Source organism: Phyllobates terribilis, unplaced genomic scaffold (genome assembly GCF_046119375.1).
Source record: "Phyllobates terribilis strain yellow unplaced genomic scaffold, ASM4611937v1 Scaffold_11__3_contigs__length_659146591, whole genome shotgun sequence".
Classification (NCBI taxonomy): Eukaryota; Metazoa; Chordata; class Amphibia; order Anura; family Dendrobatidae; genus Phyllobates; species Phyllobates terribilis.
The window spans coordinates 531,709,200-531,734,435 of NW_027362771.1; the positions used below are offsets into that span (position 1 = coordinate 531,709,200).

Here is a 25,236-nt window from a genome sequence, read left to right on the forward strand (position 1 = left end):
GTATGGAAGGGGTGATTATACAGCTATATGTGGGCTGCATATACAATTCTGCTGATTGCTATTGGTTACTACAGCACAGTGGGAGTCTAGGTGGCTTTCTGACGTATAATGCAGGCTAGTACATTTTTTATATAGATGTAAACTGTGTCCAAAATTGGAAAACTATCAATTAAGAATAAAAAAAAGCTACCAATGCACTCGCAAAACAATAAAAAAAGACAATCCTTAACGCGCATGCGCACGATACAAGCGTGCATAAAAAAAAAAAAAAAAAACTACAACTCCCAGCGTGCTTCGCGCACCGGATCCGTACTGAGACTGCGCAGATCTTACTAAATGAAACTACACTTCCCAGCACCACCCGGTATCACGTGCGCCTGCGCAGTGTGAAGTTTGGGCGGGGCTACGTGTCAGTGTCGGGCTCTTGCCGCCCCTGCACAGCGCGCTCCGCCGGTTCTGGGACAACATGGCGTTGAAAAGGATTCAGAAGGTGAGACGTACAGTCTATGAGGGAAGGAGAGCGTATCACACAGTGCAACAAACAGGGAAGCAGCTTGTTCTTCCCTCCGCCGGGCAGGGTTGCTTCTGTTAGGCAGAGGGAAACGTAGAGATTTGCTTTCGCATGATGTCTGGAGGGAGGTGATGAGGGAGGCGGCAGCATACAGGGTCTCGGCGGAGCCAAGGGCAGCGCGGAACCTTTGCCAAATAGTGATCCCGTGTTGGAGAGACTGCGCATGCGGCAAGCCTGTCAACATTCGCTCGCTCCTCGAGAACACTGAAGTCGCGCCTGCGCACTTGCGTCACCGGGCTCTTTCTTACGTACTGCGCATGCTCGTAGGAGGGGGCTGAAGAATGCTGTTAGTGCGCATGCTCCGAGAGTGACAGCTGCGCCTGGCCCTCCCCCTCTTTTCTCTCTTGTATGCTTTGCCAAATAGTGATCCTTGGGCAGCTGCTGGGGACAGACCTTAAATGGGAAGAGGGGACAGCGAGATCTTAAAAGAAAGGGGGGTGGGGGCGGCTGGAGGCGTCATGGCAGATCTGAGGGCAGTCAGAAGTGAGGGCAGCCGCCTGCTGGTGCTGGAATAGAAACTGACCTTATCTGTGGCTGATACAAGGAAGGATGTGTCAGCAAGAAGCTCCATTTCCTGATGTGAAACCTGCAGGGGTGAACCTGAGCTAGAACCTGCTCCAGGCAGAATAAACCCCAAATATCCCCTCTGGCTGCAGTGGTACGGCCTGGCGTGGTGGTCACATGACCGCATCGTCCAATGGCCGCTGTGACGTTATACGTATAGGAGTCGGATACCGCCACACTGGGCCGAGCAGAGGTGGGGACAAGTACATAATATATAGGGGCTTATTGTAACTGTCTACTGATTTCTGTTTGATCGACCCCAATAAACTGTCCGAAAGCACAATGCTCAGAGAAGGGTCCTGCAAATATTAGGGGATTCGGCGGTGCCGCTGATGTCACCAGGCTGTAGACCTATCAGAACTGGGCACATGATACACCCTAGAAATTGTTCCTCTTTTTTTTTTTCTTCTTCATTTTTGGAGCTTTTTTTTTTTTTGTCACTTTGCTGGCGTTTTATTAAATTCATTAATACAATGAATAAACCGCTCCTTGGGTTGTGTTTTTTTTTTTTTTAAGGCTAAAACCTTCAAAGAGACGCCCTGGTGTGTTTTTAGACTTCCCATTGACTTGCATTGTAGTATTGTAGCAAACTATAGGGCGACTTCCTAGCGGAAAACACCTACAGATTGTGCGGGTCACTTCTTGCAAACACTTTAAGTTCTTGAAATCCAGAACAGCTGGATTCCCAAAAAAAAAAAAAAAAAAAAAAGCCACAGTGTGAACATACCTCAATATGTTGTCTCATCAAGAGAACTCCACTCTGTATACCCTATTAAGACCTATGGACATCATAGAGCGGACGCCATCCTCCCCCTTTATAAGCTGCACTGTACGGATTGGGGGACTTGAGACATCCTTGAACCACATTTACAGCCATATATCTGTTGGTCTACTATCCACCTCCAGTACCATGAATGTAGTATTGATCGGTCCATGAGGTACAAGGATGTCCCAAGAACAGGAGCATGTAAATGGCCGGTAACCGCCTACCTTTCCCGGTAAGGTCAGACGTTTGCTAGCTGCCAGTATTGCAACCCTGGACCATGGACAATCGGCTGATCGCCATCACAGCTTTGATTAAACAACCCCCTTTATGATCAGTGACAGCTATAAAATTGGCAGCATTGTCCCATGGATGTGATTCCTATTGGATCAGACACTATAGTTTTGCCTCATCGTTATCTCGCCCAAATTCTCAGCGCGGCGGGTAGGCCGCCATGCCTGCGGCGGGTAGACACTCTTGGCCTCAGTTGGGTGAATAGGGGACTATAGATGCCTATGGATAAAATTCAGGTCATGCACAGGAAGACAGGTGTAACGGGGGATAAAGGTCATGAAAACCGCTTTGGACAAATGACATTACACAATTTTAGACACAAGAAGATGACTTCAGAAATGAGATCTGTGGCTCTGGCCTCGGGGGTCCCAGCCATCCTCTGATTGAAGGATCTGGCAGCAGCCATTGCATGCACAGCCGAGCTGAGTGTGAATGTCGACCGATCTCAAAGGGAATGTACACACTATGGCACCGATTCATCAGAGCCTTCACAACAGAATTCTGCCGTAAAAGCTTTGAAAAGTAGCAAAATTTAGGCGCAACTTGGAGCGACATTTGGCGCCAGTTTCTCCCAGTTCCAACAAAATGGAGTTGGAGCGTGGTAACCGTCACTTGTCAAATCCAGAGGTGTACGCTGCTTGTCCAACACCCCTGATTCATGAAGAGGTGTACATCTGTCTTGATCAATCGGGCCTTAAACGTTTTTTTAGACCTTTGTGGAGTGGAAACTCTCCAAAGCCTCCTCAAACACTTGAAAGTCTCTGCTCAAAAAAAGCGCAGTACGAACATATTCAGGATGTGTTCACACTGTATTTTTCCGGTGTTCAAGAAAACAATTCAACAAACCTATCTCCATTTTTTTTTTCCCCCCAGTGTTTGGTAATAATGAGCATTTTTTTTGTTTTCTTGCGCTTTCTGGATGCATCTACCAGGCCTTTGTTTTGTTTTTTTTTACTTTCTATTGACTTGTTTTGTAAAGTATTGAACCTCTTCCTAGGGGAAAACATCTGTAGATTGTTCACGTTACTTCTCTTAAACTCTTGATGCCAAATTCATCAAGACTGGCATTGTTCATGTCGGTCTTGATGAGGGGCATACTGGGGAGAGAGGGGCGCCTGATATATTGAGGCGCATGCCTCTTAATGAATCTGGTAAAGACCGAAGTGCTGTGTGCCTCTGTGTGCACATTGCCACAAATCTTTCTCCTGTCAAGGACTGGAGTAAGATCTGTGGCATAAGGAACCGTTGCTGGTCGTCATGAAGTTGATGAGTGGTTGTTGCCACCCCCCCCGTCCTGTCTCGGGTCACTGTCAGAGCTTAGTGAAAATGGCGTAAAAATGCCAAAAGTCATAACATTTTTGTGTGGCTTTATGTTGTTCTAAAACTGTGTGCCTTATCACAACAGAATTCTGGCGTAAAATTTTTCCTGAATCTTTAAATACTAAACGCTTAAAAGAAACTCAAAACCCCCGAGCATATGAACAAAAAGTTGTTTTTCCATAGAAATAAATAGCTCCAATCCTTTGAGTATTTTGCCCTTTTTCCAGCGTTTTTCCAAGGGGAAAAAACGGCGGAAAAAGACAGTGTGAACATAAACTAAGATTCAGTTTGTTTTTTTGTTTTTTTTGTCAAACGACGTGTTTTCTAGTGAAAACAGTTTCAGGAAACGCTGCTTTTTGGAAGAGTTTTTCATTTTCTGCAGCGGTTTTAACACGTTTTTGGAGAGGTTTTTTTTTTCCTTTTACCTGGAGTATTATTTTCAGCCGTATGACTCGCCAGTGCCTAGTTCGGAGCAGAATCCGTCAGGATCCACTTGACACAAGTGACGTGCACTTTTTGGTTCCCCACCGGACGTTTTTCAAAATCTGAAGCAGAAAAAAAATGCTCGCGAAACTGAACATGTGACCAGCAAAGTGTGGTTTACAATAGAAGTGAGCAGGAGAACTCTTCCAGACAGTTTTTGAAGCTGATGCCTAAAAAAACCTCAAGGTGCTCATACCCTTAGGTTCTTGCCCAATTTGGGTTGTGCAAGTGGCTTGCACCTGAAAGCAGAAGCCAAAGGAGAACGAAGAACGAGAGGGTGCATTGCCATTTGCAAAGCTTGCCATATAGACGAGATGGGTGGTGGCTGAATGCTCGCCCGACAGACGGCTGTCTCTCCGGAGTCCCCCCTTAGCTCCTCTGGCAGTGGCTTATCTCCCCTGAAAATAAATGGCGCAGGTGCTGTAATTCAAACGGACAGACAGGTCTTTTCCCCCAACATCATCTGCCAGGAGACATCATCTGCCAGGCCCGTATACACATCTCATGGTTGGCCTGTCATATCCGTTTCATCAGATTCAGCGGACTTTCATCTGTGTTCAGGCCCTTTGTATCTGCTGACTGTCATACAGCTGACAGTAAACAGGGCTCTGTCACTCCAGCTCTATTCCCCAGCGCCGCCTCCTGCTTGACTGACAGCCTCTGTGCTGCGTGACTTCAGGCAAAGGTACCATCAGCAGGAGGAGGCAGGGGATAGAGCTGGAGTGACAGAGGCTTCAGATCTACCATAGTCCTTCAGCCTCATTTGCATTTCAGATTGTTTTCGAAAGACCTACATCAGCATATAAATAGGTATGAAATCCTGCTTACCCTTGCTGACATATCTTGGATGTATGTATATTTTTGCTATAGGAAGGGAAACTCCGGCAGTGTTTTTCCTGAAGCGTCTTCTATATCTACATTCATTCTATTTTAATGTTTATTGAGCTTTTTCAGGTGGGTTCCAGGCGGAATCTGCCAGAAAAAAAACGACGTGTACATGCACCCTATTACTGAGTAAAGCTCATGTTCCCAGTCTTAAGAACCGAAGAACTAGGGGCTATGGCTCTGATTCATCATAGTTGTTTCTCTACTTTTCTGGAGTAATTTCCTCCTTTTTTTTTTTTTTTTTTGTGGCTCTATTATTTGCGCCTTATTTTTTATATGTTTTGCTCCCCTTTAAGTCATCTCTCTTTAAATTTTTTATTTTATATTTTTCCTTCGACAGATATTTTAGACCGGGTCATGAAATTCAACTTTTACCAAACGTCGTGACTTTTTTGGCACGTCTCATTCCAGTCCCTGCCCGGAGTAGGGTTTCAGTCATTTTTCACTTTGGAGCATTTTTAGATAAACATGCGACTTTTGTTGCTGAAAAGTCAGGGGGAGGAGGGGTGATAAGCCTCAACTAAAGAGCTTTTTTTTTACTTTGCTCCAGATTCATGAACCACATGCGCCATTTTGAAGAATTTGGCACAAAAAATGTCAATGAATAGCAAGACAAAAAAAAAAAAAAAGTGACTTCAAGAAATTGTAACTGATTAATCGGGCTGTCATTGTGTCTATATATAGGGTGGATCAGTGCAGTCATGGGATTACATGAGCAGGCTTTAAACCCTTAGGAGTATGAAACGCTTTTTAAAAAAAATAATTTTATATTTTTTTTCTACTTTTTTTTTACAATATTTTAACACTACAATGGGTCTTATGCAGGCAATTCTTTGATTACGTGGATAATACACTGAACTACTTTCATAGTGCTGTGTATTATACAGTCTCCGTATAAGGCAGGGGCAACGCTACGAGTTTGTCCACAACACCTGTCACCCGACCAAAGTTCGCTCGGTGCATCTGCTTACATTGCATCGCAATACAGGTGAATGGGGTCGCGTTGGGACCCTGAAGGTATTGCAAGAAGTCCAACTTTGTTGGAATTTTTGTGGTTTGATTTTTGCAGTACAGAGTCAACTTTGGTCGGGTGAAAGTTGTTGTGGCCAAAGTCGTCATGTAGCCATAGCCTTATACGGACCAGCTACCTAATAAATTTTGCCCACTTCTATCAGGCTTTAATATGGGGTACATTAGAGACCATCGTTGGGCTTCCAGTTGCAGTATCAACAATCGGCTCTCTGCGATTGGCCTGCGGGGAGCCCATGCAGTGACAGAGGTTGTGATCTCCCTCTGTCAATCTCCTTATGTCCAGCCCACAGCATTTAAGGAGTTAATCGAAACCGCTGCAGTCACTGACAGCACTCCTTCCCCTCTGCCCTCTGCTATATCTCTCCCGGTAGGGAGGAATGAGTGGTGTCAGACAGCAGAAGCCCTGGGATCACCGTCTCTGGGTGAAGATTTGCTGCCTTTACCACATCCTGAGGGTGCAGTCAGACAGCTGTATAACAAGGACGACTATTGCATCACAGTGCTCGGACTGGCCGGCGCCTCTTCTGACCCGAGTGTGACAGCCTGTACTTCTCTGTCACACTCGGGTCAGGAGAGCCGCCGACCAGTCCGTGCACTGCAATGCGATCCTCGTCCATGTTATATGGGCACCCTAATGGTAATTTGCACTTCCAAAGCCAGTGCTGTGACGTTGTCATTAATATATTGCTTAAATTAATGTTTGTCTTCAGACAACTGGGACCAGGTCTGATCTGTAATGATTATTACAGCATCGATCCAACTATATTGGATTTTTTATTTTATTTTTACTTTGTGTTGCAGGAACTGATGGACTTGCAGAGGGATCCTCCAGCTCAGTGCTCTGCCGGTCCAGTTGGAGAAGATTGTACGTACTGCAGTGTGGTAGACATGACTATCACCTATATTTACATCTGTCAGCTGATTATACTATATATATATATACTACCATGTAGTTCTCCTATTATACATATGTTCCAGAATACACACATACAATTTGTATACTGCCACGTAGTGCACCTATCGTACCTCATATCGCCCAGAATGCAGACATATGTGTATATTACCATTTGGTGCACATATACTTCATATCTCCCAGAATACAAATATACAATATGTATACTGTCAAATAGTGCACCTATCATAACTAATATCTTCCAGAGTACACATGTACAATTTATATACTACCATGTATTGCACCTATCATACTTCATATCTGCCAGAAAACAAATATACAATATGTATATGGCCATTTAGTGACCCATCATAGCTCATATCTCCCACAGTACATATATACTACTATATAGTGACCCATCATAGCTCATATCTCCCACAGTACATATATACTACTATATAGTGACTCATCATAGCTCATATCTCCCACAGTACATATATACTTCTATATAGTGACCCATCATAGCTCATATCTCCCACAGTACATATATACTACTATTTAGTGACTCATCATAGCTCATATCTCCCACAGTACATATATACTTCTATATAGTGACCCATCATAGCTCATATCTCCCACAGTACATATATACTACTATATAGTGACCCATCATAGCTCATATCTCCCACAGTACATATATACTACTATATAGTGACCCATCATAGCTCTTATCTCCCACAGTACATATATACTACTATATAGTGACCCATCATAGCTCTTATCTCCCACAGTACATATATACTACTATATAGTGACTCATCATAGCTCATATCTCCCACAGTACATATATACTACTATATAGTGACCCATCATAGCTCTTATCTCCCACAGTACATATATACTACTATATAGTGACCCATCATAGCTCTTATCTCCCACAGTACATATATACTACTATATAGTGACCCATCATAGCTCATATCTCCCACAGTACATATATACTACTATATAGTGACCCATCATAGCTCATATCTCCCACAGTACATATATACTACTATATAGTGACTCCTCATAGCTCATATCTCCCATAGTACATATATACTACTATATAGTGACCCATCATAGCTCATATCTCCCACAGTACATATATACTACTATATAGTGACTCCTCATAGCTCATATCTCCCATAGTACATATATACTACTATATAGTGACCCATCATAGCTCTTATCTCCCACAGTACATATATACTTCTATATAGTGACTCATCATAGCTCTTATCTCCCACAGTACATATATACTTCTATATAGTGACTCATCATAGCTTATATCTCCCACAGTACATATATACTACTATATAGTGACCCATCATAGCTCATATCTCCCACAGTACATATATACTACTATATAGTGACCCATCATAGCTTATATCTCCCACAGTACATATATACTACTATATAGTGACTCATCATAGCTCATATCTCCCACAGTACATATATACTTCTATATAGTGACCCATCATCGCTGATATCTCCCAGAATGTACATCTACTATATGTATACTGCCATGCAGTGCACCCATCGTATCTCCCAGAATACACATATCTAGTGTAGCGTGTGCTATGGCACATTCTTACACGTTCACTCCCATTCTAGAGGATAGGCTTTAGCAGCAATGACCCCACTTCTCTACCCCATACATCCCTTCTCATCAGTACACCTCCCCATACACGTCTCACTATCAGTAGTGTAGCGAATCTTTCATGAAACTTCCCCCAAGTTGTGTCTCTCTGTATTTCAGTGTTTCACTGGCAGGCGACTATCATGGGCCCTGTAAGTATCTCGTCCCACCGTGTGTGCACCCCTCCTCTGTCTGTATGATCTGATCCGTCACAACATTGGCCGGGTGCAGAGGACGTCTGCAAAACACTGACCGTGACAGTGGTACTGATACTAGGGCAGTGCAGCGCCCAAATTTGAGCTGTGCACCCCGCACACTGCACTGGATGTCATTCGGTGTTTGTGGTCTTTTTTTTTACTTTAGGTTGGGGGAATGAGGGTAAAGGTGGCGGACCTCAGGTCTAGGGTATTGCAGGTCATTTGGTGTTTGTAGTCAGGGGGCAGAGGGAGCGTTACTGAATCTGGTACATAAGGTAAAGGTCACCATGTAGTGATCTGGTGTGGGGGCATACTCTGGGCTCCCGGGACAGCACACTGGCTAATGTAAGTTACTGGGGCCGTGCACATGAGCGATATTTCCAGTGTGGATAGTCGCAGCTTGCCCAAGTCTCTTCTGTTTTGCAGAGTGATCAGTGCTCAATTTTCTTGTGCCGGATTGCCCATAGCAATGATCGTGATCGGCCCATTAATTGGCATGTTCATTTTGATGTATCTTAAGTTATTTTGCCCCCAATACACCCCAGCCGTGGGTGAATTCCGCTGTGAATGGTCAGCCCGGTTCAATTCTTGGTTTTTCCTTTTAAAAAAAAAAAAAAAATCTATAATTGTTCTGTTACATAGCAATGACCTCCAAAAAATAAAAAATAACATGGAAATAAATGGCAGAACTCACACTGATGTTAGACTACATGTTGACACATTATCCAATACTGAAAACTGGCCTACAAAATGCAGTACTTTATTTATAGCAACAATCCAATAAAGAAAAGAAGTATAGCTGCTTTAATATTAAAATATAACATTATATGTGTATGTATGTATGTATATGTATATCCTAGATAAAATCAGGAGACGTAGCAAAGAAATCCCCCACACAAGTGTCATATAATATAAAAGCGTGTTGCAAACAGAGACGAGTAATTACTGTATACGAGGCAGACAAAGTAATACAGCCCCCCAAAGAAGTGAAACGCGCGTTGGGGTATCCTTCTCCCACCTCACTCCGGTTGTATAGTTCCATATGTACTGTTTTGTTGCTTGGCATTGACTCATATGGCTGTATTACTTTGTCTGCATACATTAATATAAACTTCCTCCATCAATATGACCCGATTGGGCTTATAAATTGACCAGTGTCTTTACCTTTTGTTTCTTCTGGTGTGCCTCGTATACAGTAATAATTTGTCTTCTTGCAACTCTTTTTTTTTTTTATATATAGATAGATAGATAGATAGATAGATATGATGTGTATGTATATATATATATATATATCATTATTATAAAATATATATATATATATAATTATATTTTAATATTAAAGCATCTATACTTCCTTTCTCTATTGGATTGTTACTTGTTGACATGTTGCATCTGATGGTCAGTGGGGTCACGTTGCGCCTTGTCTACCTCTAAGTTGTTGACACAACAGACTTGGATCTTTTTCATCTGTGGTTGCACGTTACATGCAGAGACATCTGTGATTGGCCGCTGCACAACTTCATTAAAAGGGCTCTCAAGTCCATGATGATTTTTTTTTTTTAGCAAGGGGCCATGCTGTATAACATGTATAATTTTTGTGTAATATTAGTTTTTTTTTAATTGCTAGTGTACCTATAATGGGGATAGCAAAGTAAGATGTGGGCTCCTCTCTGGTTTGGATATTCCCAGGCTTTTTTTTATGTGCTACCACTAATATAGCTATATAAAAGATGACTTTGATACCGGCCTACGGACAAGAAGTTGGAGACGTATGCTTAGATGGACGTGGCTTCATTGGTACGCTGCACAGACAGGACAACTATGCCCCGCTCCCCTGCCCACGCGCCCAACCTCGATATCAACAGCTTGTGCGCGGGACTTCAGAAAAGCTTAGGATGACGTCTCCTGACTTTAGGGATGTCAGTTATGTCAGATTGGGCAGAATTAGGCCACGGCCAGCTTGACTTCCCAACATGTCTCCACCTCCATGACTGCAGACCAGTATCTTGCTCATGGTGTGAACCATCTTTAATCTGCTTTATTTAGAATTTTGCCCGGGCTCGTAACCAATGCTATAGAAAGTACTAGGACAGAACTGGTTTATGGGGCAAAATTGCTCAACGGGTTCGCTTTTCTGCTGGGCAGAGGTTCATCTGACACCATAAAGATTGACAGACGTCCAAAATAATGGCGTTAAACCTTTCTACTAATAATTTTATGTATTGAAGCTGTGAATCTCCGCTGCAGTCTAATTTAGAAAATGATTATCCTCTTCTTTTGCCACCCGCTCTCCCCATTGACCCACTTCTTATTTTTTCAGAATGACAGCCCTTTCCAAGGTGGCGTTTTCTTCCTCACCATTCACTTTCCTACAGATTATCCCTTCAAGCCCCCAAAGGTAAGAGGAGCACGGCCAGACCCCCTACCATGTGGGGAGGGCACCGCCATGGACATGGCTGCACATCAGATAAGCAGAGGCTAAATATCGGCCGCACTGATCCTCCCTCGCCAGTCATTAATGCTCTTCTCTTTATTCTAACAGGTGGCATTCACAACCAAAATCTATCACCCCAACATTAACAGTAATGGCAGCATTTGCTTGGACATCCTGAGGAGCCAGTGGTCACCAGCTCTGACTGTATCCAAGGGTCAGTTGGCTTGTGTACATATACTGTGTATATATGAGAGCAGACCTGGTTAATATTGTCAGACATGTCACACCAGCAAAAACATTTGTATAGTTGTCTGCAGCTTCATGTAACGCAACCAATGTAGAGCTGAATTGCAGACAAATTCCGATCGCATGCAATTTGCATTAAAGTCTATGGCAAGTGCAACTGAAAATCCTATACATTTGGAAACATTAGGTCGTGATGTGACATCATTAGATGCTTGGGGACAGTACAATTTCAATGTCACAAGACACCTGTCACTCTTCTCCAGTCTGATCGGGATCATACTTTTACCATGATACAAAGTTCCCCAGCATAATGCAAGTTGGAGGCACCAAGAATCCATGTAATGTCTGGAAATATTTCCTTCCATTCTCGCTCGCGTACCACCGGTGAGACCAGATCTTGTAGGTCTGAGTCCGGGGTGGAATCATATATGCTTTTTTTTTGTGCCAGCCATAAGAGTTTGTGCCAAAGGACAGAGATGTATCCATCTGTACACACAGGCCTCATTCAGACGTCCGATTTTTCTGTGCATATCCTATCTGTGTTTTTTCATGAATAAAACACCATTATGGTCTATGGGGCTGTTCACATGTCCATTCTTTATTGCGGACTGCAAAAAAGGACATGTTTTTGACCCAAATTATCACCTACATCAATCATCACTTATCTATGGGTCTGTGAAAATCAAGGACCGCACATGGATGTCACCCATATGCAATTCATGTGCTGACTGTTTTTTTTAACAATGTAATGGGTAGGAACTTTTCTAATAATAATAATAATATAATATTATTATTATTTATTTTATTTTTTAGGGTTTTTTTTTTTTTTTTGCATAAGAAAATCACTGATGGTATAAATTGACCAAACACTGATGCAATTCAGTCTGTTTTTTTTTTTTCACTTGTGAGAACAATTGCTGATGGTAAAAAGAACTCGGGACTTTTTTTTCACATAGCAAGAAATGTGGAGTTTCTGGTCAGATTCCCAAACCTCTGATTGCAGGAGCTGATCAGTGTAGAAGAGAAGTGCAGTGAGTGGTAGTATGACCGCCTCGGTGACAGGCGCTGACATCTGTACCAAGCATTATTGTTTCTTTTCTAAAACTGGACCTGAATGTGTGTTTGGAGCCGGCAGGACGTCCAGATTTCTCTGTGGTTGTCAGTCAGATGAGTGACAGCCGCACATGATGTGTGCGTAGAACAAATAGCCGCAGCACATGTAAATGTTTGAGGTACCTAAAGTGTCAGCAGCGTAGATCCAGTTTCTATTTTACAGTCAAGAATGTGTGTAATATATATATATATATATATATATATATATATACATATACATATATACATACAGCTCTGGCAAAAATTTAAGAGACCACTGCACAGTTTTCTAAAAATCCCCATCTCTACATGTCTGACAGCCATTCCATTCCAGTGTCAGTTGAATTCCAACCACCGTCCACCTCATTCTACTTAATGTGCTTCTGATTAGGTGATCACCTGAACCAAATCTTATGTAACGAAAGAAAGTATTAAAAACACTGCTGTGGTCTTCACAATCCTCTTGCAATTGGACAAGCTGGATAGCAAAACCAAAATAACTTTTAACCATGCCAAAGGAGCTGAAAAGAAAAGTCTTGAGTGAGGAAAAGAAGGTCTCAATTCTGCCTTTACTAGCAGAGGGATACAGTGAGCGTCATGTTGCCTCCATCCTTAAAATTTCGAAGACGGCCGTCCATTACAACAAGATCAAGCAGCAGACATTGGGGACAGCAAAGCTACAGACCGGCAGAGGGCGAAAGCGACTCTCCACTGACCGGGATGACCGTCATCTTATTTGAATGTCACTCAGCAACCGCAGGATGACATCAAGTGACCTACAAAAGGAATGCCAAATGGCTGCTGGGGTGAAGTACACGGCAAGAACAGTTGGTAACAGGCTCCTAGAGGCCTCAAGGCATGTAAAGCTAGAAAAAAGCCTTTCATCAATGTGAAGCAAAGGAGAGCCAGGCTGAAGTTTGCCTAAGACCATAAGGATTGGGCCATAGAGGACTGGAGTAAGGTAATCTTCTCTGATGAGTCTAATTTTCTGCTTTGCCCAACTCCTGGTCGTCTAATGGTTAGATGGAGACCTGGAGAGGCATACAAGCCACAGTGTCTTGCACCCACTGTGAAATTTGGTGGAGGATCGGTGATGATCTGGTGATGCTTCATCAAGGCTGGAATTGGGCAGGTTAATCTTTGCGAAGGATGTATGAATCAAGCCGTATACAAGGTTATCCTTGAAAAACACTTGCTTCCTTCTGCTCAGGCAATGTTCCCCAACTCTGAGGACTGTTCTTTCCAGCAGGACAATGCCCCATGCCACACAGCTAGGTCAATCAACAATGCCACATGCCACACAGCTAGGTCAATCAATGTGTGGATGAAGGAGCTCCACATCAAGACCCTGTCATGGCCAGCCCAATCTCCAGACCTGAACCCCATTGAAAACCACTGGAATGTAATCAGGAGGAAGATGGATAGTCACAAGCCATCAAACAAAGAAGAACTGCTTACATTTTTGTGCCAGGAGTGGCATAAGATCACCCAAAAGCAGCGTGAAAGACTGGTGGAAAGCAGCCAAGACGCCTGAAAGCTGTGATTAACAATCATGGTTATTCCACCAAATATTGATTTCTGAACTCTTCCTGAGTTAAAACATGAGGATTGTTGTTTCTAAATGAATAAGAACTTGTTTTCTTTGTATTATTGTTTTTTTTTTATTATTTTGACGATTTCTCATTTGCTGCAAATAAATACAAAATTTTTAGCTTTGAATTTCGGAGACATGTCAGTTTATAGAATAGAACAACAATGTACATTTTACTCAAAAATATACCTATAAAGAGGAAAATCAGAGAAAATGAAAATTTTGCAGTAATCTCTTTAATCTTTAGCCAGAGCTGTGTGTGTGTGTGTATACATATATAATATATTGTCATGAAACTTTTTTTTGTTTTTCTGCTGTTCCAGTTCTGCTGTCCATCTGCTCACTCCTGTGTGACCCCAACCCAGATGACCCTCTGGTGCCAGAAATTGCTCACACGTACAAAGCAGACCGGGAGAAGTACGTATGACTTGTCGTTACTCTGAATAGTCATTTAAGTACTGTAAGATCCCTGCCTATTCTAATCCAGTTATCAAAACCTAATATACTGCCTCCCCTAAAATGCCGGCTGTGGTCTTGAAGTAAGAATCCTGGCAGCGTAATACCCTGCGAACAAAGTCAAAAAATATCCCATCAGCTCACCCTGTCCACGTATCTCTCAACCTAGTAAGGGCGCGGTGCACAGACAGACACCACGGGCCAGCTACTGGGTGAAAATGATCAGGTAAAAGGCAGGGAAACATCCAGCAACCTCTATGGAAAGGACTATAATAACGTTATTTGTTAGAAACCATTAAAGTGTCAAAAGGGAAAAAATAAAAACACACTAGGCCTATGCGTTTTGAGCACTTTAGGCCTATTGGGTTTTTATTTTCATTTCATTCATCCTTTCCATTGTGGATGCTGGAGGTCTCCTGCCTCCTATCTGATCAGCGTAGGACATTGCCTGGATGCAAGGGACGAGGGCACCTGCTTGGGCATCTCTCTCTCCTTGAAGGGAACAGGAGCAGAGCTGCAGCACTAGACAGTGGCTCCATACACTGTACTTGTAGCCACAGGACCTGCTAACAGGTGAGGGTCCTGCCACATCTGATATTGATGTCCCCTCCTAAAGAATAGGATAGTCATAGTCCATTAACCGGTTCCCGACCGCCCACTGTAGATAAACGTCGGCGCTTGCCGGGCTCTGTGCAGTGCCGACGTTTAAAAACGGTGGGTGGTCTCGCAGTGCTCAGGACCCCCAGGGTCCTGCAAGCACTGCGATTCTGGTGCAGAGCGTTAGCTCTGACAGGGTACATCATCGGGACCTGATTAGATCAGGTCCCAGTGATGTTAACCCTTTGCTGTCTTCTATATGCTGTGATCTATAGTGATCACGGCATATAGGAGACAGCAGGAAGAGAGGGGGTCGTCTTACTTACCTCCGAAGACCTCCGTTTCGTTTGAGGACCTGGGGTTGCTATGGCAGCTGGAGGTCACATGACCGCCTCCAGCTCTGCCATATATGGTGTCCTTCCTGTCTAACTTCAGCCTGTATGTAGCTGAAGTCAGACAGGAGACTCTGACTGAAACAGTCAGTGAAGATCTCATATAATGTAATATATGTGTATTACATTACATGAGATCAGTGATCAGAAAAATAAAAATTAATGTCCCATACAGGGACTAAGTAAAAATGTAAAAAAAAGTAAAAAAAAAGTTTTTAAACTATTAAAAAAAAAAAATCACAAAATAAATAAAAATAAATAAATAAAATATTAAACCAATAAATCCGTAAATTATTACAAAACCAAAAAAAGTACACATATTTGGTATCGCCGCGTCCGAAACAACCCGAGCTATAAAACTGTCACACTAATTAACTCCTTCTGTGCACACCGTAATAAAAATAAATAAAAAACGAAGCAAAAAAATATGCTTTTTGATCATATCGCCAAACAAAAAGTGGAAAAAAATGCGATCAAAAAGCAGAATAGAAATAAAAATGGTACCACTGAAAACGTCATCTTGTTCCGCAAAAAAAAGCCGCCATACAGCTCCATCAGCTGAAAAATAAAAAAGTTATAGCGCTCAGAATAAAGCAATGCAAAAAAAATATTTTTTTTTCTATAAAATTGTTTTATTGTGTAAAAGCGCCAAAACATGAAAAAAATACAGTAAGTGTAGTATCGCTGTAAACGTACTGACCCGAAGAATAACGCTGCCTGATCACTTTTACCACACGCAGAACGGCATAAAAAAAAACTCAAAAAACAATTCCTGAAGTGTTTGTTTTTGTTAACTTTACCTCCCAAAAAACGGAATAGAAAGCGATCAAAAAATGTCACGTGCCCAAAAATGGTTCCAATAAAAATTTCAACTCGTCCCGCAAAAAACAAGCCATCACATGACTCTATCGGCCGAAATATGGAAAAATTATAGCTCTCAAAATATGGTGATGCAAAAAAAGCGTATTTTAGTGTGTGACAGCTGTCAGTCATAAAAACCCGATATAAATCTGGTATCTCTGTAATCGCACCGACCCGAAGAATAAAGTAATCTAATCAGTTATATCACACTAGGAACGGCGTAAAAAATAAATAAAACCAATTCTTCACCTGCTACTGATTTGTTTATTATGTCTCCCAAAGATCCCAGTAAGGCTCTGCTCACATTTATCCTGTGCTCTGCGCTGAGCACTTACACCAGAGTTTCCGTGTAAATCTCTGAAATACGTGATTCAGCCAGAACCCATGATGGAAGATTCCCTGTAATGAGGCAGATATAGGCCACTGTGGATGCCGTCTAGCCTGGGATCCCACGGTGTCATTTGTTTTAGGCGTGCATAAAAGTGCGGTTGGCCACAGTTTTGTGCACTTCTGAAAAAAAGGACACCACTAAACAGAGGCCAGACGGATTCCAGAGTAACTCTGCTGCCTCATTACAGTGAATGGATCCTGCAGGGGTTTCATCTGAATTACATCACTTGGAAATTTAGATGGAAACCCCGATGTAAGTGCTCAGCCTAGAGCACTGGATAAATGTTACGTAAAATGTTCCCAATAAAAGCTTCAACTCAGTCCTCAAAAAAAGCTAGTCCCCACTCAGGTCCATCATCTGTTAAAAATATAAGGGACTTCCAAGTTACTGGTAGCAGAAAGGCTCTGGAAAAGCAAAATGACCCTTGCCCCCCAAAAGAAATTCAGAAAATTTTGTGCTCCCAAATCCAAATGCCTATTCTACAATAATTTGTTCTCCAATTGTCAAATAGCGCTCCTTCCCCCTCAAATCTCACCGTATGGCTAAGCGGTACGATACAGCCACATATGGGGTATTGACACTTTTAGAAGAAATTGTGTGACACATTTCGGCACCATTTTTACCCATTGCCCTGTGTGAAAATGTAAAATCTGAGGGTAAAACATTTTTTTGTGGTAAAAATATAATTATGCTTTTTTCACTGCCCAATGGTATAAATTTAAAAATTAAAAAATACTCACTACTTCCCTAGATGAATTCCTTGAGAGGTGTAGTTTACAAAATGGGGTCACTTGTGGGTGATTCTGCTGTTTCGGCATGTCAGCGACTCTTCAAATGTGACATGGTGTCTGCTGCCTATCCCAGCCAACATAGCGCTTCTTTCTCTTCCGAACCCTGCCGTACACCAAAGCAGTGGTTTTCCCCCACATATGGGGTATCTGCGTACTCAGGAGAAATTGTACAACAAATTTCATGGTGCAATTTATCCTGTTACCCTTATGATAATACAAAATTAGGGAATGAAAAACATTTTTTGAGGGAAAAATGTGAAAATTTTATTTTTACGGCTCAATATTATAAACTTCTGTGAAGCAGCTGGGGGTGCAAGGTGCTCACCACACATCTAGATAAGTTCCCTAAGGGGTCTAGTTTCCAAAATGGTGTCACTTGTGGGGGGTTTCCACTGTTTAGGCACATTAGGGGCTCCCCAAATGTGACATGGCGTCCGCTAATTATTCAAACAAATTTTACATTCAAAAAGTCAAATGGCTCTCCTTCCCTTTCAAACCCTGCCATGCGCCCAAACAGTAATTTGCCTCCACATATGGGGTATCAGCGTGTTCAGGAGAAATTGCATAACCAATTTCATGGTGCAATTTATCCTATTACCCTTATGATAATGCAAAATTAAGGGATGAAAAACGGTTTTGTGGGAAAAATGTGAAAATTTTATTTTTACAGCTCAATATTATAAACTTCTGTGAAGCACCTTGGGGTTCAAGGTGCTCACCACACATCTAGATAAGTTCCCTAAGGGGTCTAGTTTCCAAAATGGTGTCACTTGTGGGGGGTTTCCACTGTTTAGGCACATCAGGAGCTCTCCAAACGCAACATGGCGTCCGCTAATTATTCAGACAAATTTTACATTCAAAAAGTCTAATGGCGCTCCTTCCCTTCCGAACCCTGCCGTGCGCCCAAACAGTGGTTTTCCCTCACATATGGGGTATCAGCACGCTCAAGAGAAATTGCACAAAAAAATTTGGGGTCCATTTTTTCATGTTACCCCTGTGAAAATAAAAAAATTGGGTCTAAAGTAACATTTTTGTGAAAAAAGTTAAATGTTAATTTTTTTCTTCCACATTCCAAAAATTCCTGTGAATCACCTGAAGGGTTAATAAAGTTCTTGAATGTGGTTTTGAGCACCTTGAGGGGTGCAGTTTTTAGAATGGTGTCACTTTTGGGTATTTTCTGTCATAAAGACCCCTCAAAGTGACTTCAAATGTGATGTGGCCCCTAAAAAAATGGTTTTGTAAATTTTGTTGGAAAAATGAGAAATCGCTGGTCAACTTTTAACCCTTATAGCTCCCTAACAAAAAAAAAATTTGGGTTCCAAAATTGTGCTGATGTAAAGTAGACATGTGGGAAATGTTATTTATTAACTATTTTGTGTGACATATCTCTCTGATTTAAGGGCATGAAAATTCAAAGTTTGAAAATTGCAAAATTTTCAAAATTTTCGCCAAATTTCCGATTTTTTCACAAATAAACGCAAGTGATATCGAAGAAATTTTACCACTATCATGAAGTACAATATGTCACGAAAAAACAGTCTCAGAATCAGGGGAATATGTTGAAGCGTTCCAGGGTAATTACTTCATAAACTGGCAGTGGTCAGAATTGAAAAAATTGGCCCGGTCACGAAGGCAAAAGCAGGCTCTGGTGCGAAGTGGTTAAAGGGAACCTATCACCAGTTTTTTAGTATCTGACTGACTCCCCCTGTACACCTCAAAAATACCATTTGATTAGATCCTATGCTGTATTTAAATGAGGCTGGTCCAGTCCGATGGGCGTCCTCCTTGGGGCGTCTTTTCCTCCTCACTGCTAGTAAAAGCCTTCGGTTTTGATTGATGTGGATGACGTGTTCTGCGTCATCCACATAGCTGAAGGAGGTGTCGCGCCTGCACAGTAGCATCACCAGCCGCACTGGCACACTTTGCTCTACCCTACAGCTTGCAGAGCAAAAGAACATCAATGCACATGCTCGCAATAGGACACACATGGACACCATGTGCTATGACTAGAAGGAGGCAGCCGTGTTTTCCTAAGGGAAGGCTGTCACGACCGTATTGTGTCTGTATTATACTGACCATTCTTGATGTGACCTTCGTGACCCACAGTCTGGCTGGGAATTGGGGCTGCAATACCTTCCCATATTGTGTACAACCTAGAAGATCTTAGTTCCTCTGTACATCCGTTTTATTCCGTCCAGTTCCTGTTTCCCTCTTACAAGCAACATGTGTTTTTTTTTATTATTTGTACTGACCTATAATGGAACTTTCAAGTTACAATCTATAAGGTCTGCTGCACATGCACATTTGATGCGGAATTGCTGTTGTGCATCTGCATCAAAATCCGCATTTGTGTGCAAGAGTAACGGCCGCAATGAATTCTGCACCGCAGGGCGGTTTATATGCAGAAAATGTTTGCAAAATGTAGAAGAGATTTTTAAAATCTCATTAAAGGAGTCATCAGGGACTTTTAAATCGATGACCTATCTTTAGGATATGTCATTAAAGGGATTGTCTGGTCTTGAGCTACAAGTCTGCAGTCACGCTGACTGCAGATTTGTGAATACTCACATTACACATGCAGTCAGGATTCTCCGGTGCCGGCGGCAGGAGTGGGTGGTCATGTGGCTGCAAGCAGGGCTGTGGAGTTGGAGTCTGTGGTTCGGCTTACTGACTCTCCACAACCTTGGCCAAAAGTATGCGAAATGTAATCTACCGGCCACATTCCAACTAGACTTGCATTGAGTGAGGCCGGACAAGTCTAGTCTGTATGTGACCGTGAGTATGCAAATCGTAAACTTGTGGCCACATGACCTCTCGCTCCCGGCATCTGAGAATCCTCACAGCACGCAGTGTGAACAATATGAGGATTCACTAGTCTGCAGCCACTTAGTGACTGCAGACTTGTAAGACCAGACCGCACCTTTAAAATCTAATCTGGTGGGGTGCGACACCAGGTACCTCTTCTGATCATCCGTTCCCAGTGCTGGCGACAGTCAGTTGTGCTGATTTGTACAGCTTCCTCAACTGCATAATGGCTGCACATCCTTCCCCTATTGTACTCTGTAGAGGGCGGATGTGCAGTACCCGGCTGCGGACACTATACTGTTGACAGAGCTGTGCGGTGCAGCTCCGCATCCGGGTTGCACCGGGAACAGCTGATCGGCGGTGGTGCCGGGCCTTGCATCCCCCAACAATAAGATATTGATGACCTATGCAAAGGACAGGCCATTTTTGTAACAGTCTCTTATAACCCCTTTAACTTAGTTTGTAGTGTATTACACTGTGGTTTTTCTGCACTCAAGTACATGCGGTTGGGGGCGGGCCGAGCCTGGCGCGGCGGTTGGGGGCGGGCCGAGCCTGGCGCGGCGGTTGGGGGCGGGCCGAGCCTGGCGCGGCGGTTGGGGGCGAGCCGAGCCTGGCGCGGCGGTTGGGGGCGAGCCGAGCCTGGCGCGGCGGTTGGGGGCGGGCCGTGTGCAGTGTAATTATGGCTGCTGAGGGTGTAAGCGGAACCTTGTTTTTGTTTTCCAATGACAGAATCTTCTCTTCTCCGTCCGCAGGTATAACAGACTAGCACGAGAATGGACAAGTAAATATGCAATGTAACACACTCGAAATAGCACAGCCAGACTGACAGACTGGAGAGGGTAGAGGCCCTCCCAATTCTCTTGTTTATCTTCTTGTGCCAACATGCCCGCAATGTTTTTATAGAACACCGACCAACCAAAAATAGAGCAACTCCAAGGATGCTCCCGCCCTTTCCATTCAGCGCTCTGCAGCCTGGCTGAGGAATAGTCGCCCATTCTCACATCTGCTGCTGCTGGTATAATATTCTCCTTCTACGCCTGAACCCTATGGGCTGAGAACCCCCCCTGTGCACTGAAATCTCCCCCTCCCTGCTTCCCAGATGCTCATATCACCTTACTCCCTTCTTTAAATAACTCAGGACATAGCGGTTTGTTTGGGAAGGGTCCCGTGATCCTCCTCGCCCCCTCCTCCTCCCCTTGTGTAGCCCTCCCTTTCCCCAGTCCGGAGTAGCATGGCTGGCAGCTGCTGGAGCAAGAGAAGACTTTGTGGAAATTTGGAGGAAGATCAAGTGTTGTCCGAGTCCCCAGGCCTTCTATTCACCGTGAAGTCATTCTTGTCCCTTTACCTGTTGTCTTTTATCTGCATGGATCCGAAATGTGTATGGAACGGTGTGCAACGTGCCGCGCACGCGACTGGTACTGTTAGCAGGGCTGCACTCCACATACAGTCCCCCCTAAAGAACCATGCTCGTTACAATGTACGGTCCGACGGGAGGGATTGTGTCTACATAACGGTGGTACTTTGTATCTTCCTGGCATCTCTTAGAAGTGGATAAACCCGCTGTGTGTACTCGTTCCACATTGTGTAGCCGTCCCCTTTTCTCATCACACACCGAGTCATATCATTTTGTGCTTTAGTAGTATATTTAACTTTTTCGGTATACTATTTTTGTTTTTCTTATGTAGGGCCCCCGTTACTGTAAGTCTGGCTAAATGGTGCATATGTAATGCTGGCACCTCGGGTTCTGTCTTAAAGGGGTCGTCCAGGGTTATTTAACCCCAAAACAAAATAAAAGGAATACTGTTTTTTTTTTTTTTTTTATATTTCCTACTTTAATGGGCTTAAGCTGTAATACCAGGCACAGCCTATAGTCAAGAGTGGCACTGTGTATTTTAATTTAATTTTTATTTTTTTCTAATCCTGGCCAACCTCTTTAAAATGTGTTCCTCTAGGTACAATTGTAGTTTTTTTTTGTATACAAACACATGTCCGCTATGGACCAGATATTAGAGTTGGTGCAAATAAGTTCACAGGACCCAGGTCCGCGGCCATCTGTGAGCGTCGGACGGCTGCCCTGAGAAATGCCTCCTACCTCCCTACATCGACTGCTCTTCTGATAAGCCATCGCGGTGTCGTGACGAGCCGTGGATGTCGGGTGGTTGGAGACTTTCCTAAGGGCTCCCGTCCGACAGCCATAGATTACTGACCTGGCTGCTCAATCGGGTCCTGCAAATCAATTTGTCCTGTTTTTTTTTTTCCTGTTAACCGTACAAATATCAGTGGTCACCAGCAGGGGGCGGTATGATCTGAGCCATGATGGACATGTGAATAAAATAGTCATCTGTAGCCGGTATGTGATGCACTGAAAGATGGGGATACACGCCAGACTAACTTTCACTACACTAGACCCCTATGGTGTAACAAGGATCAGGCATGTTGAATTTCAATATGCCCAATCCTTTGCTAGAGATAAGCCTATCCCCATTGAGAATGCGCGATTTGAGCGTCATTGAACGTGTATGGCCACCTTAACTGTAGCCATGTTTAAGTGAATTATAACCCCTTTAACTTGATTCTAACCGAACTCCAAAATGGACAGGTGTTTTACCATCAATTCTCTGTTGGAGGGATTGCTTGCAGGCAGTACACACATGGAAGCAGCCATATACCCCGCACTTATGTTTTTACTATATATTAACCCCTGCTTTAGCGATGCCGCTCACCCCTTCCCTCCATGAACATAGTGTTGGTTTAGCCCCCCAATATGGCTGCTCCCATTGCGTTGCAAGCAAGCGGTGACCTCCAAGTGCAACGCGTGACGGGCAGGAGAATGTCTTTCAGCACTGTGAATTCAGCTTGTCCCAGCCTACCTCACTCTCTGAACTCTGGGACAAGACGATCCCTCCCTCGGTGGGGCGGCTCTGCGAGAGCAGCTTGTCGGGGGGTCTCTGCTCTGTACGGAGCGTAAACCGTACATCGGCCATCACTTACAGCTTCTCACGAGGATGATGATGATGCACTGTACGACCGCGGAGGATCTCCAGTACTAACCTTACATTGTATTCTGTTGCTGAGTATCTACTAAATCTTGCACTGTGTAATGATGCCGAGTATCTGTATACCATGTTTATGAATGTGCTGCACTGAATTACATTACTGAGAATTGGTAACCGTGTTCCTAAATTCCAGGTCTGATTCCTACAATAATATGGCAGATGAGCAGATCCATGGTGGGGGGAGCGGCCCCCTAACCTTGTCCTGCCATTTTCTGGGGGGACTGCATGCACATAACGTGCTGCTTCACTTTTAAAGGGCAAGTAAAGTTTGAAATAATGTTTTTTATTAATATGGTACAGCCCCTGTTTAGTACTGTTAAATCAGTGGGGGTCTCGGGGGAGGGGCCCTATTAATTGCTCAAACCAAGACTACTTTCTATTGAACTTTTACACTGTTTTGACCCTGGCCCAGAATATTTTTCAGTGGTCGGCGAGGGATCGACACTACTAAACGGGGGGCTCTAACATTTAAAAGGTTTAGATACCTATTAATTATCATGCTACAGCTTTAATCAAGATGCAGTGATGAGTAACTTTCCAAATAATTTGTTTTTGACGACCGTATTTCGCCTTCCGTATCCAGACCGCAGTGTCCCGACTGATGACCGGTCTACTGGCCCAAACGTACAACCTCATATATGCCTATGAGGCTGTAATGTGCCGGCAATGGGACCCGCGGACAGTCCGGGTGTTGCAGTCTGTGTACGGACCGTGTAATACTCATATAAAATTCGGACATACTTTGGGTTTTCTGTTTGTACTTGGCTCACGTTTACCTTGCACCTCCTGCTGATTCAGTGTCTGAATGACCTGTAATAACTTTTGCACCAGTCATTCTGATAAGGAAATAATACGTATTCCTGAGCAGGTCGTGAGTTATAGGATCCTAGCTAATGCGTTAGGGACGTGTCCCTCAGTGCAGCACTGATGGATGAAGAGCCTTAGTACAGCATGCGATCCATGAATGGGACTACGAGCTATGGGGAAACTCAAGATCAATACACTGTGTAAGTGACGCAGCCTTATCTGTAGGATGATCAGAAATGGAGCCTCCTTCTCAACCTGCAACCACAGCTACACCAGGAGCAGTAGACGCATCGGTGTGTACGGACGCTAACCTCGCACACTTCCAGGGGCAAATATTGGCAACTATTAATGTAAGGATCACTTCCCATAACTTATTTATTCTTCTGTTATATTTATACACACAGTTTCTGTTTTCCATAGACCGGTATCTATTAAATTCTTCTTTCTTCCTCAATTGTCTCCCTAGACTGTTCCTCCACAATGTCCTCTCTTACTGTGCACTAAGTATTAATTCTTACCACATTGCTGTACTGCAGCAATGCAGGGCGAAGTCAGGCTCTTTCTGCCAAGCATATCGCAGGTGCAATCTGGGGGGTCCGAACTAAAAGTACCTCCTAATCGCAGGTGCATTTTGGGGGTCCAGATTACAAGGACCTCCTGATTGCAGGCGCGTTCTTGGGGGTCCGGATTACAAGGACCTCCTGATTGCAGGCGCATTCTGGGGGACTGGATTACAAGGACCTCCTGATTGCAGGCGCGTTCTTGGGGGTCCGGATTACAAGGACCTCCTGATTGCAGGCGCGTTCTTGGGGGACTGGATTACAAGGACCTCCTGATTGCAGGCGCATTCTGGGGGACCGGATTACAAGGACCTCCTGATTGCAGGCGCATTCTGGGGGACTGGATTACAAGGACCTCCTGATTGCAGGCGCGTTCTTGGGGGTCCGGATTACAAGGACCTCCTGATTGCAGGCGCATTCTGGGGGACTGGATTACAAGGACCTCCTGATTGCAGGCGCATTCTGGGGGACTGGA

At 43.6% G+C, this 25,236-nt stretch overlaps 1 protein-coding gene across 1 annotated transcript; it reads left to right on the forward strand.

Moving 5' to 3' along the window:
• Positions 1 to 340: 340 nt before the first annotated feature.
• UBE2D4 (ubiquitin conjugating enzyme E2 D4) lies at positions 341 to 24,655 on the forward strand. The gene is made up of 7 exons (XM_073653749.1): positions 341 to 490; positions 6,714 to 6,777; positions 8,606 to 8,637; positions 11,003 to 11,080; positions 11,225 to 11,330; positions 14,369 to 14,462; positions 21,091 to 24,655. The coding sequence occupies exons 1-7, from the start codon at positions 467 to 469 to the stop codon at positions 21,134 to 21,136; spliced, it is 444 nt and encodes a 147-aa protein (XP_073509850.1). The 5' UTR covers positions 341 to 466; the 3' UTR covers positions 21,137 to 24,655.
• The last annotated feature ends 581 nt before the right edge of the window (positions 24,656 to 25,236 follow it).

What these genes read in the sequence shown, in the direction of transcription:
- UBE2D4 (XM_073653749.1), top strand. Translation starts at nt 467, where the DNA reads ATGGCGTTGAAAAGGATTCAGAAG. An exon ending in CGGTCCAGTTGGAGAAGATT is followed by an intron (nt 6,778 to 8,605) that starts GTACGTACTGCA and finishes TCTGTATTTCAG; the next exon opens with TGTTTCACTGGCAGGCGACT. An exon ending in AGCTCTGACTGTATCCAAGG is followed by an intron (nt 11,331 to 14,368) that starts GTCAGTTGGCTT and finishes CTGCTGTTCCAG; the next exon opens with TTCTGCTGTCCATCTGCTCA.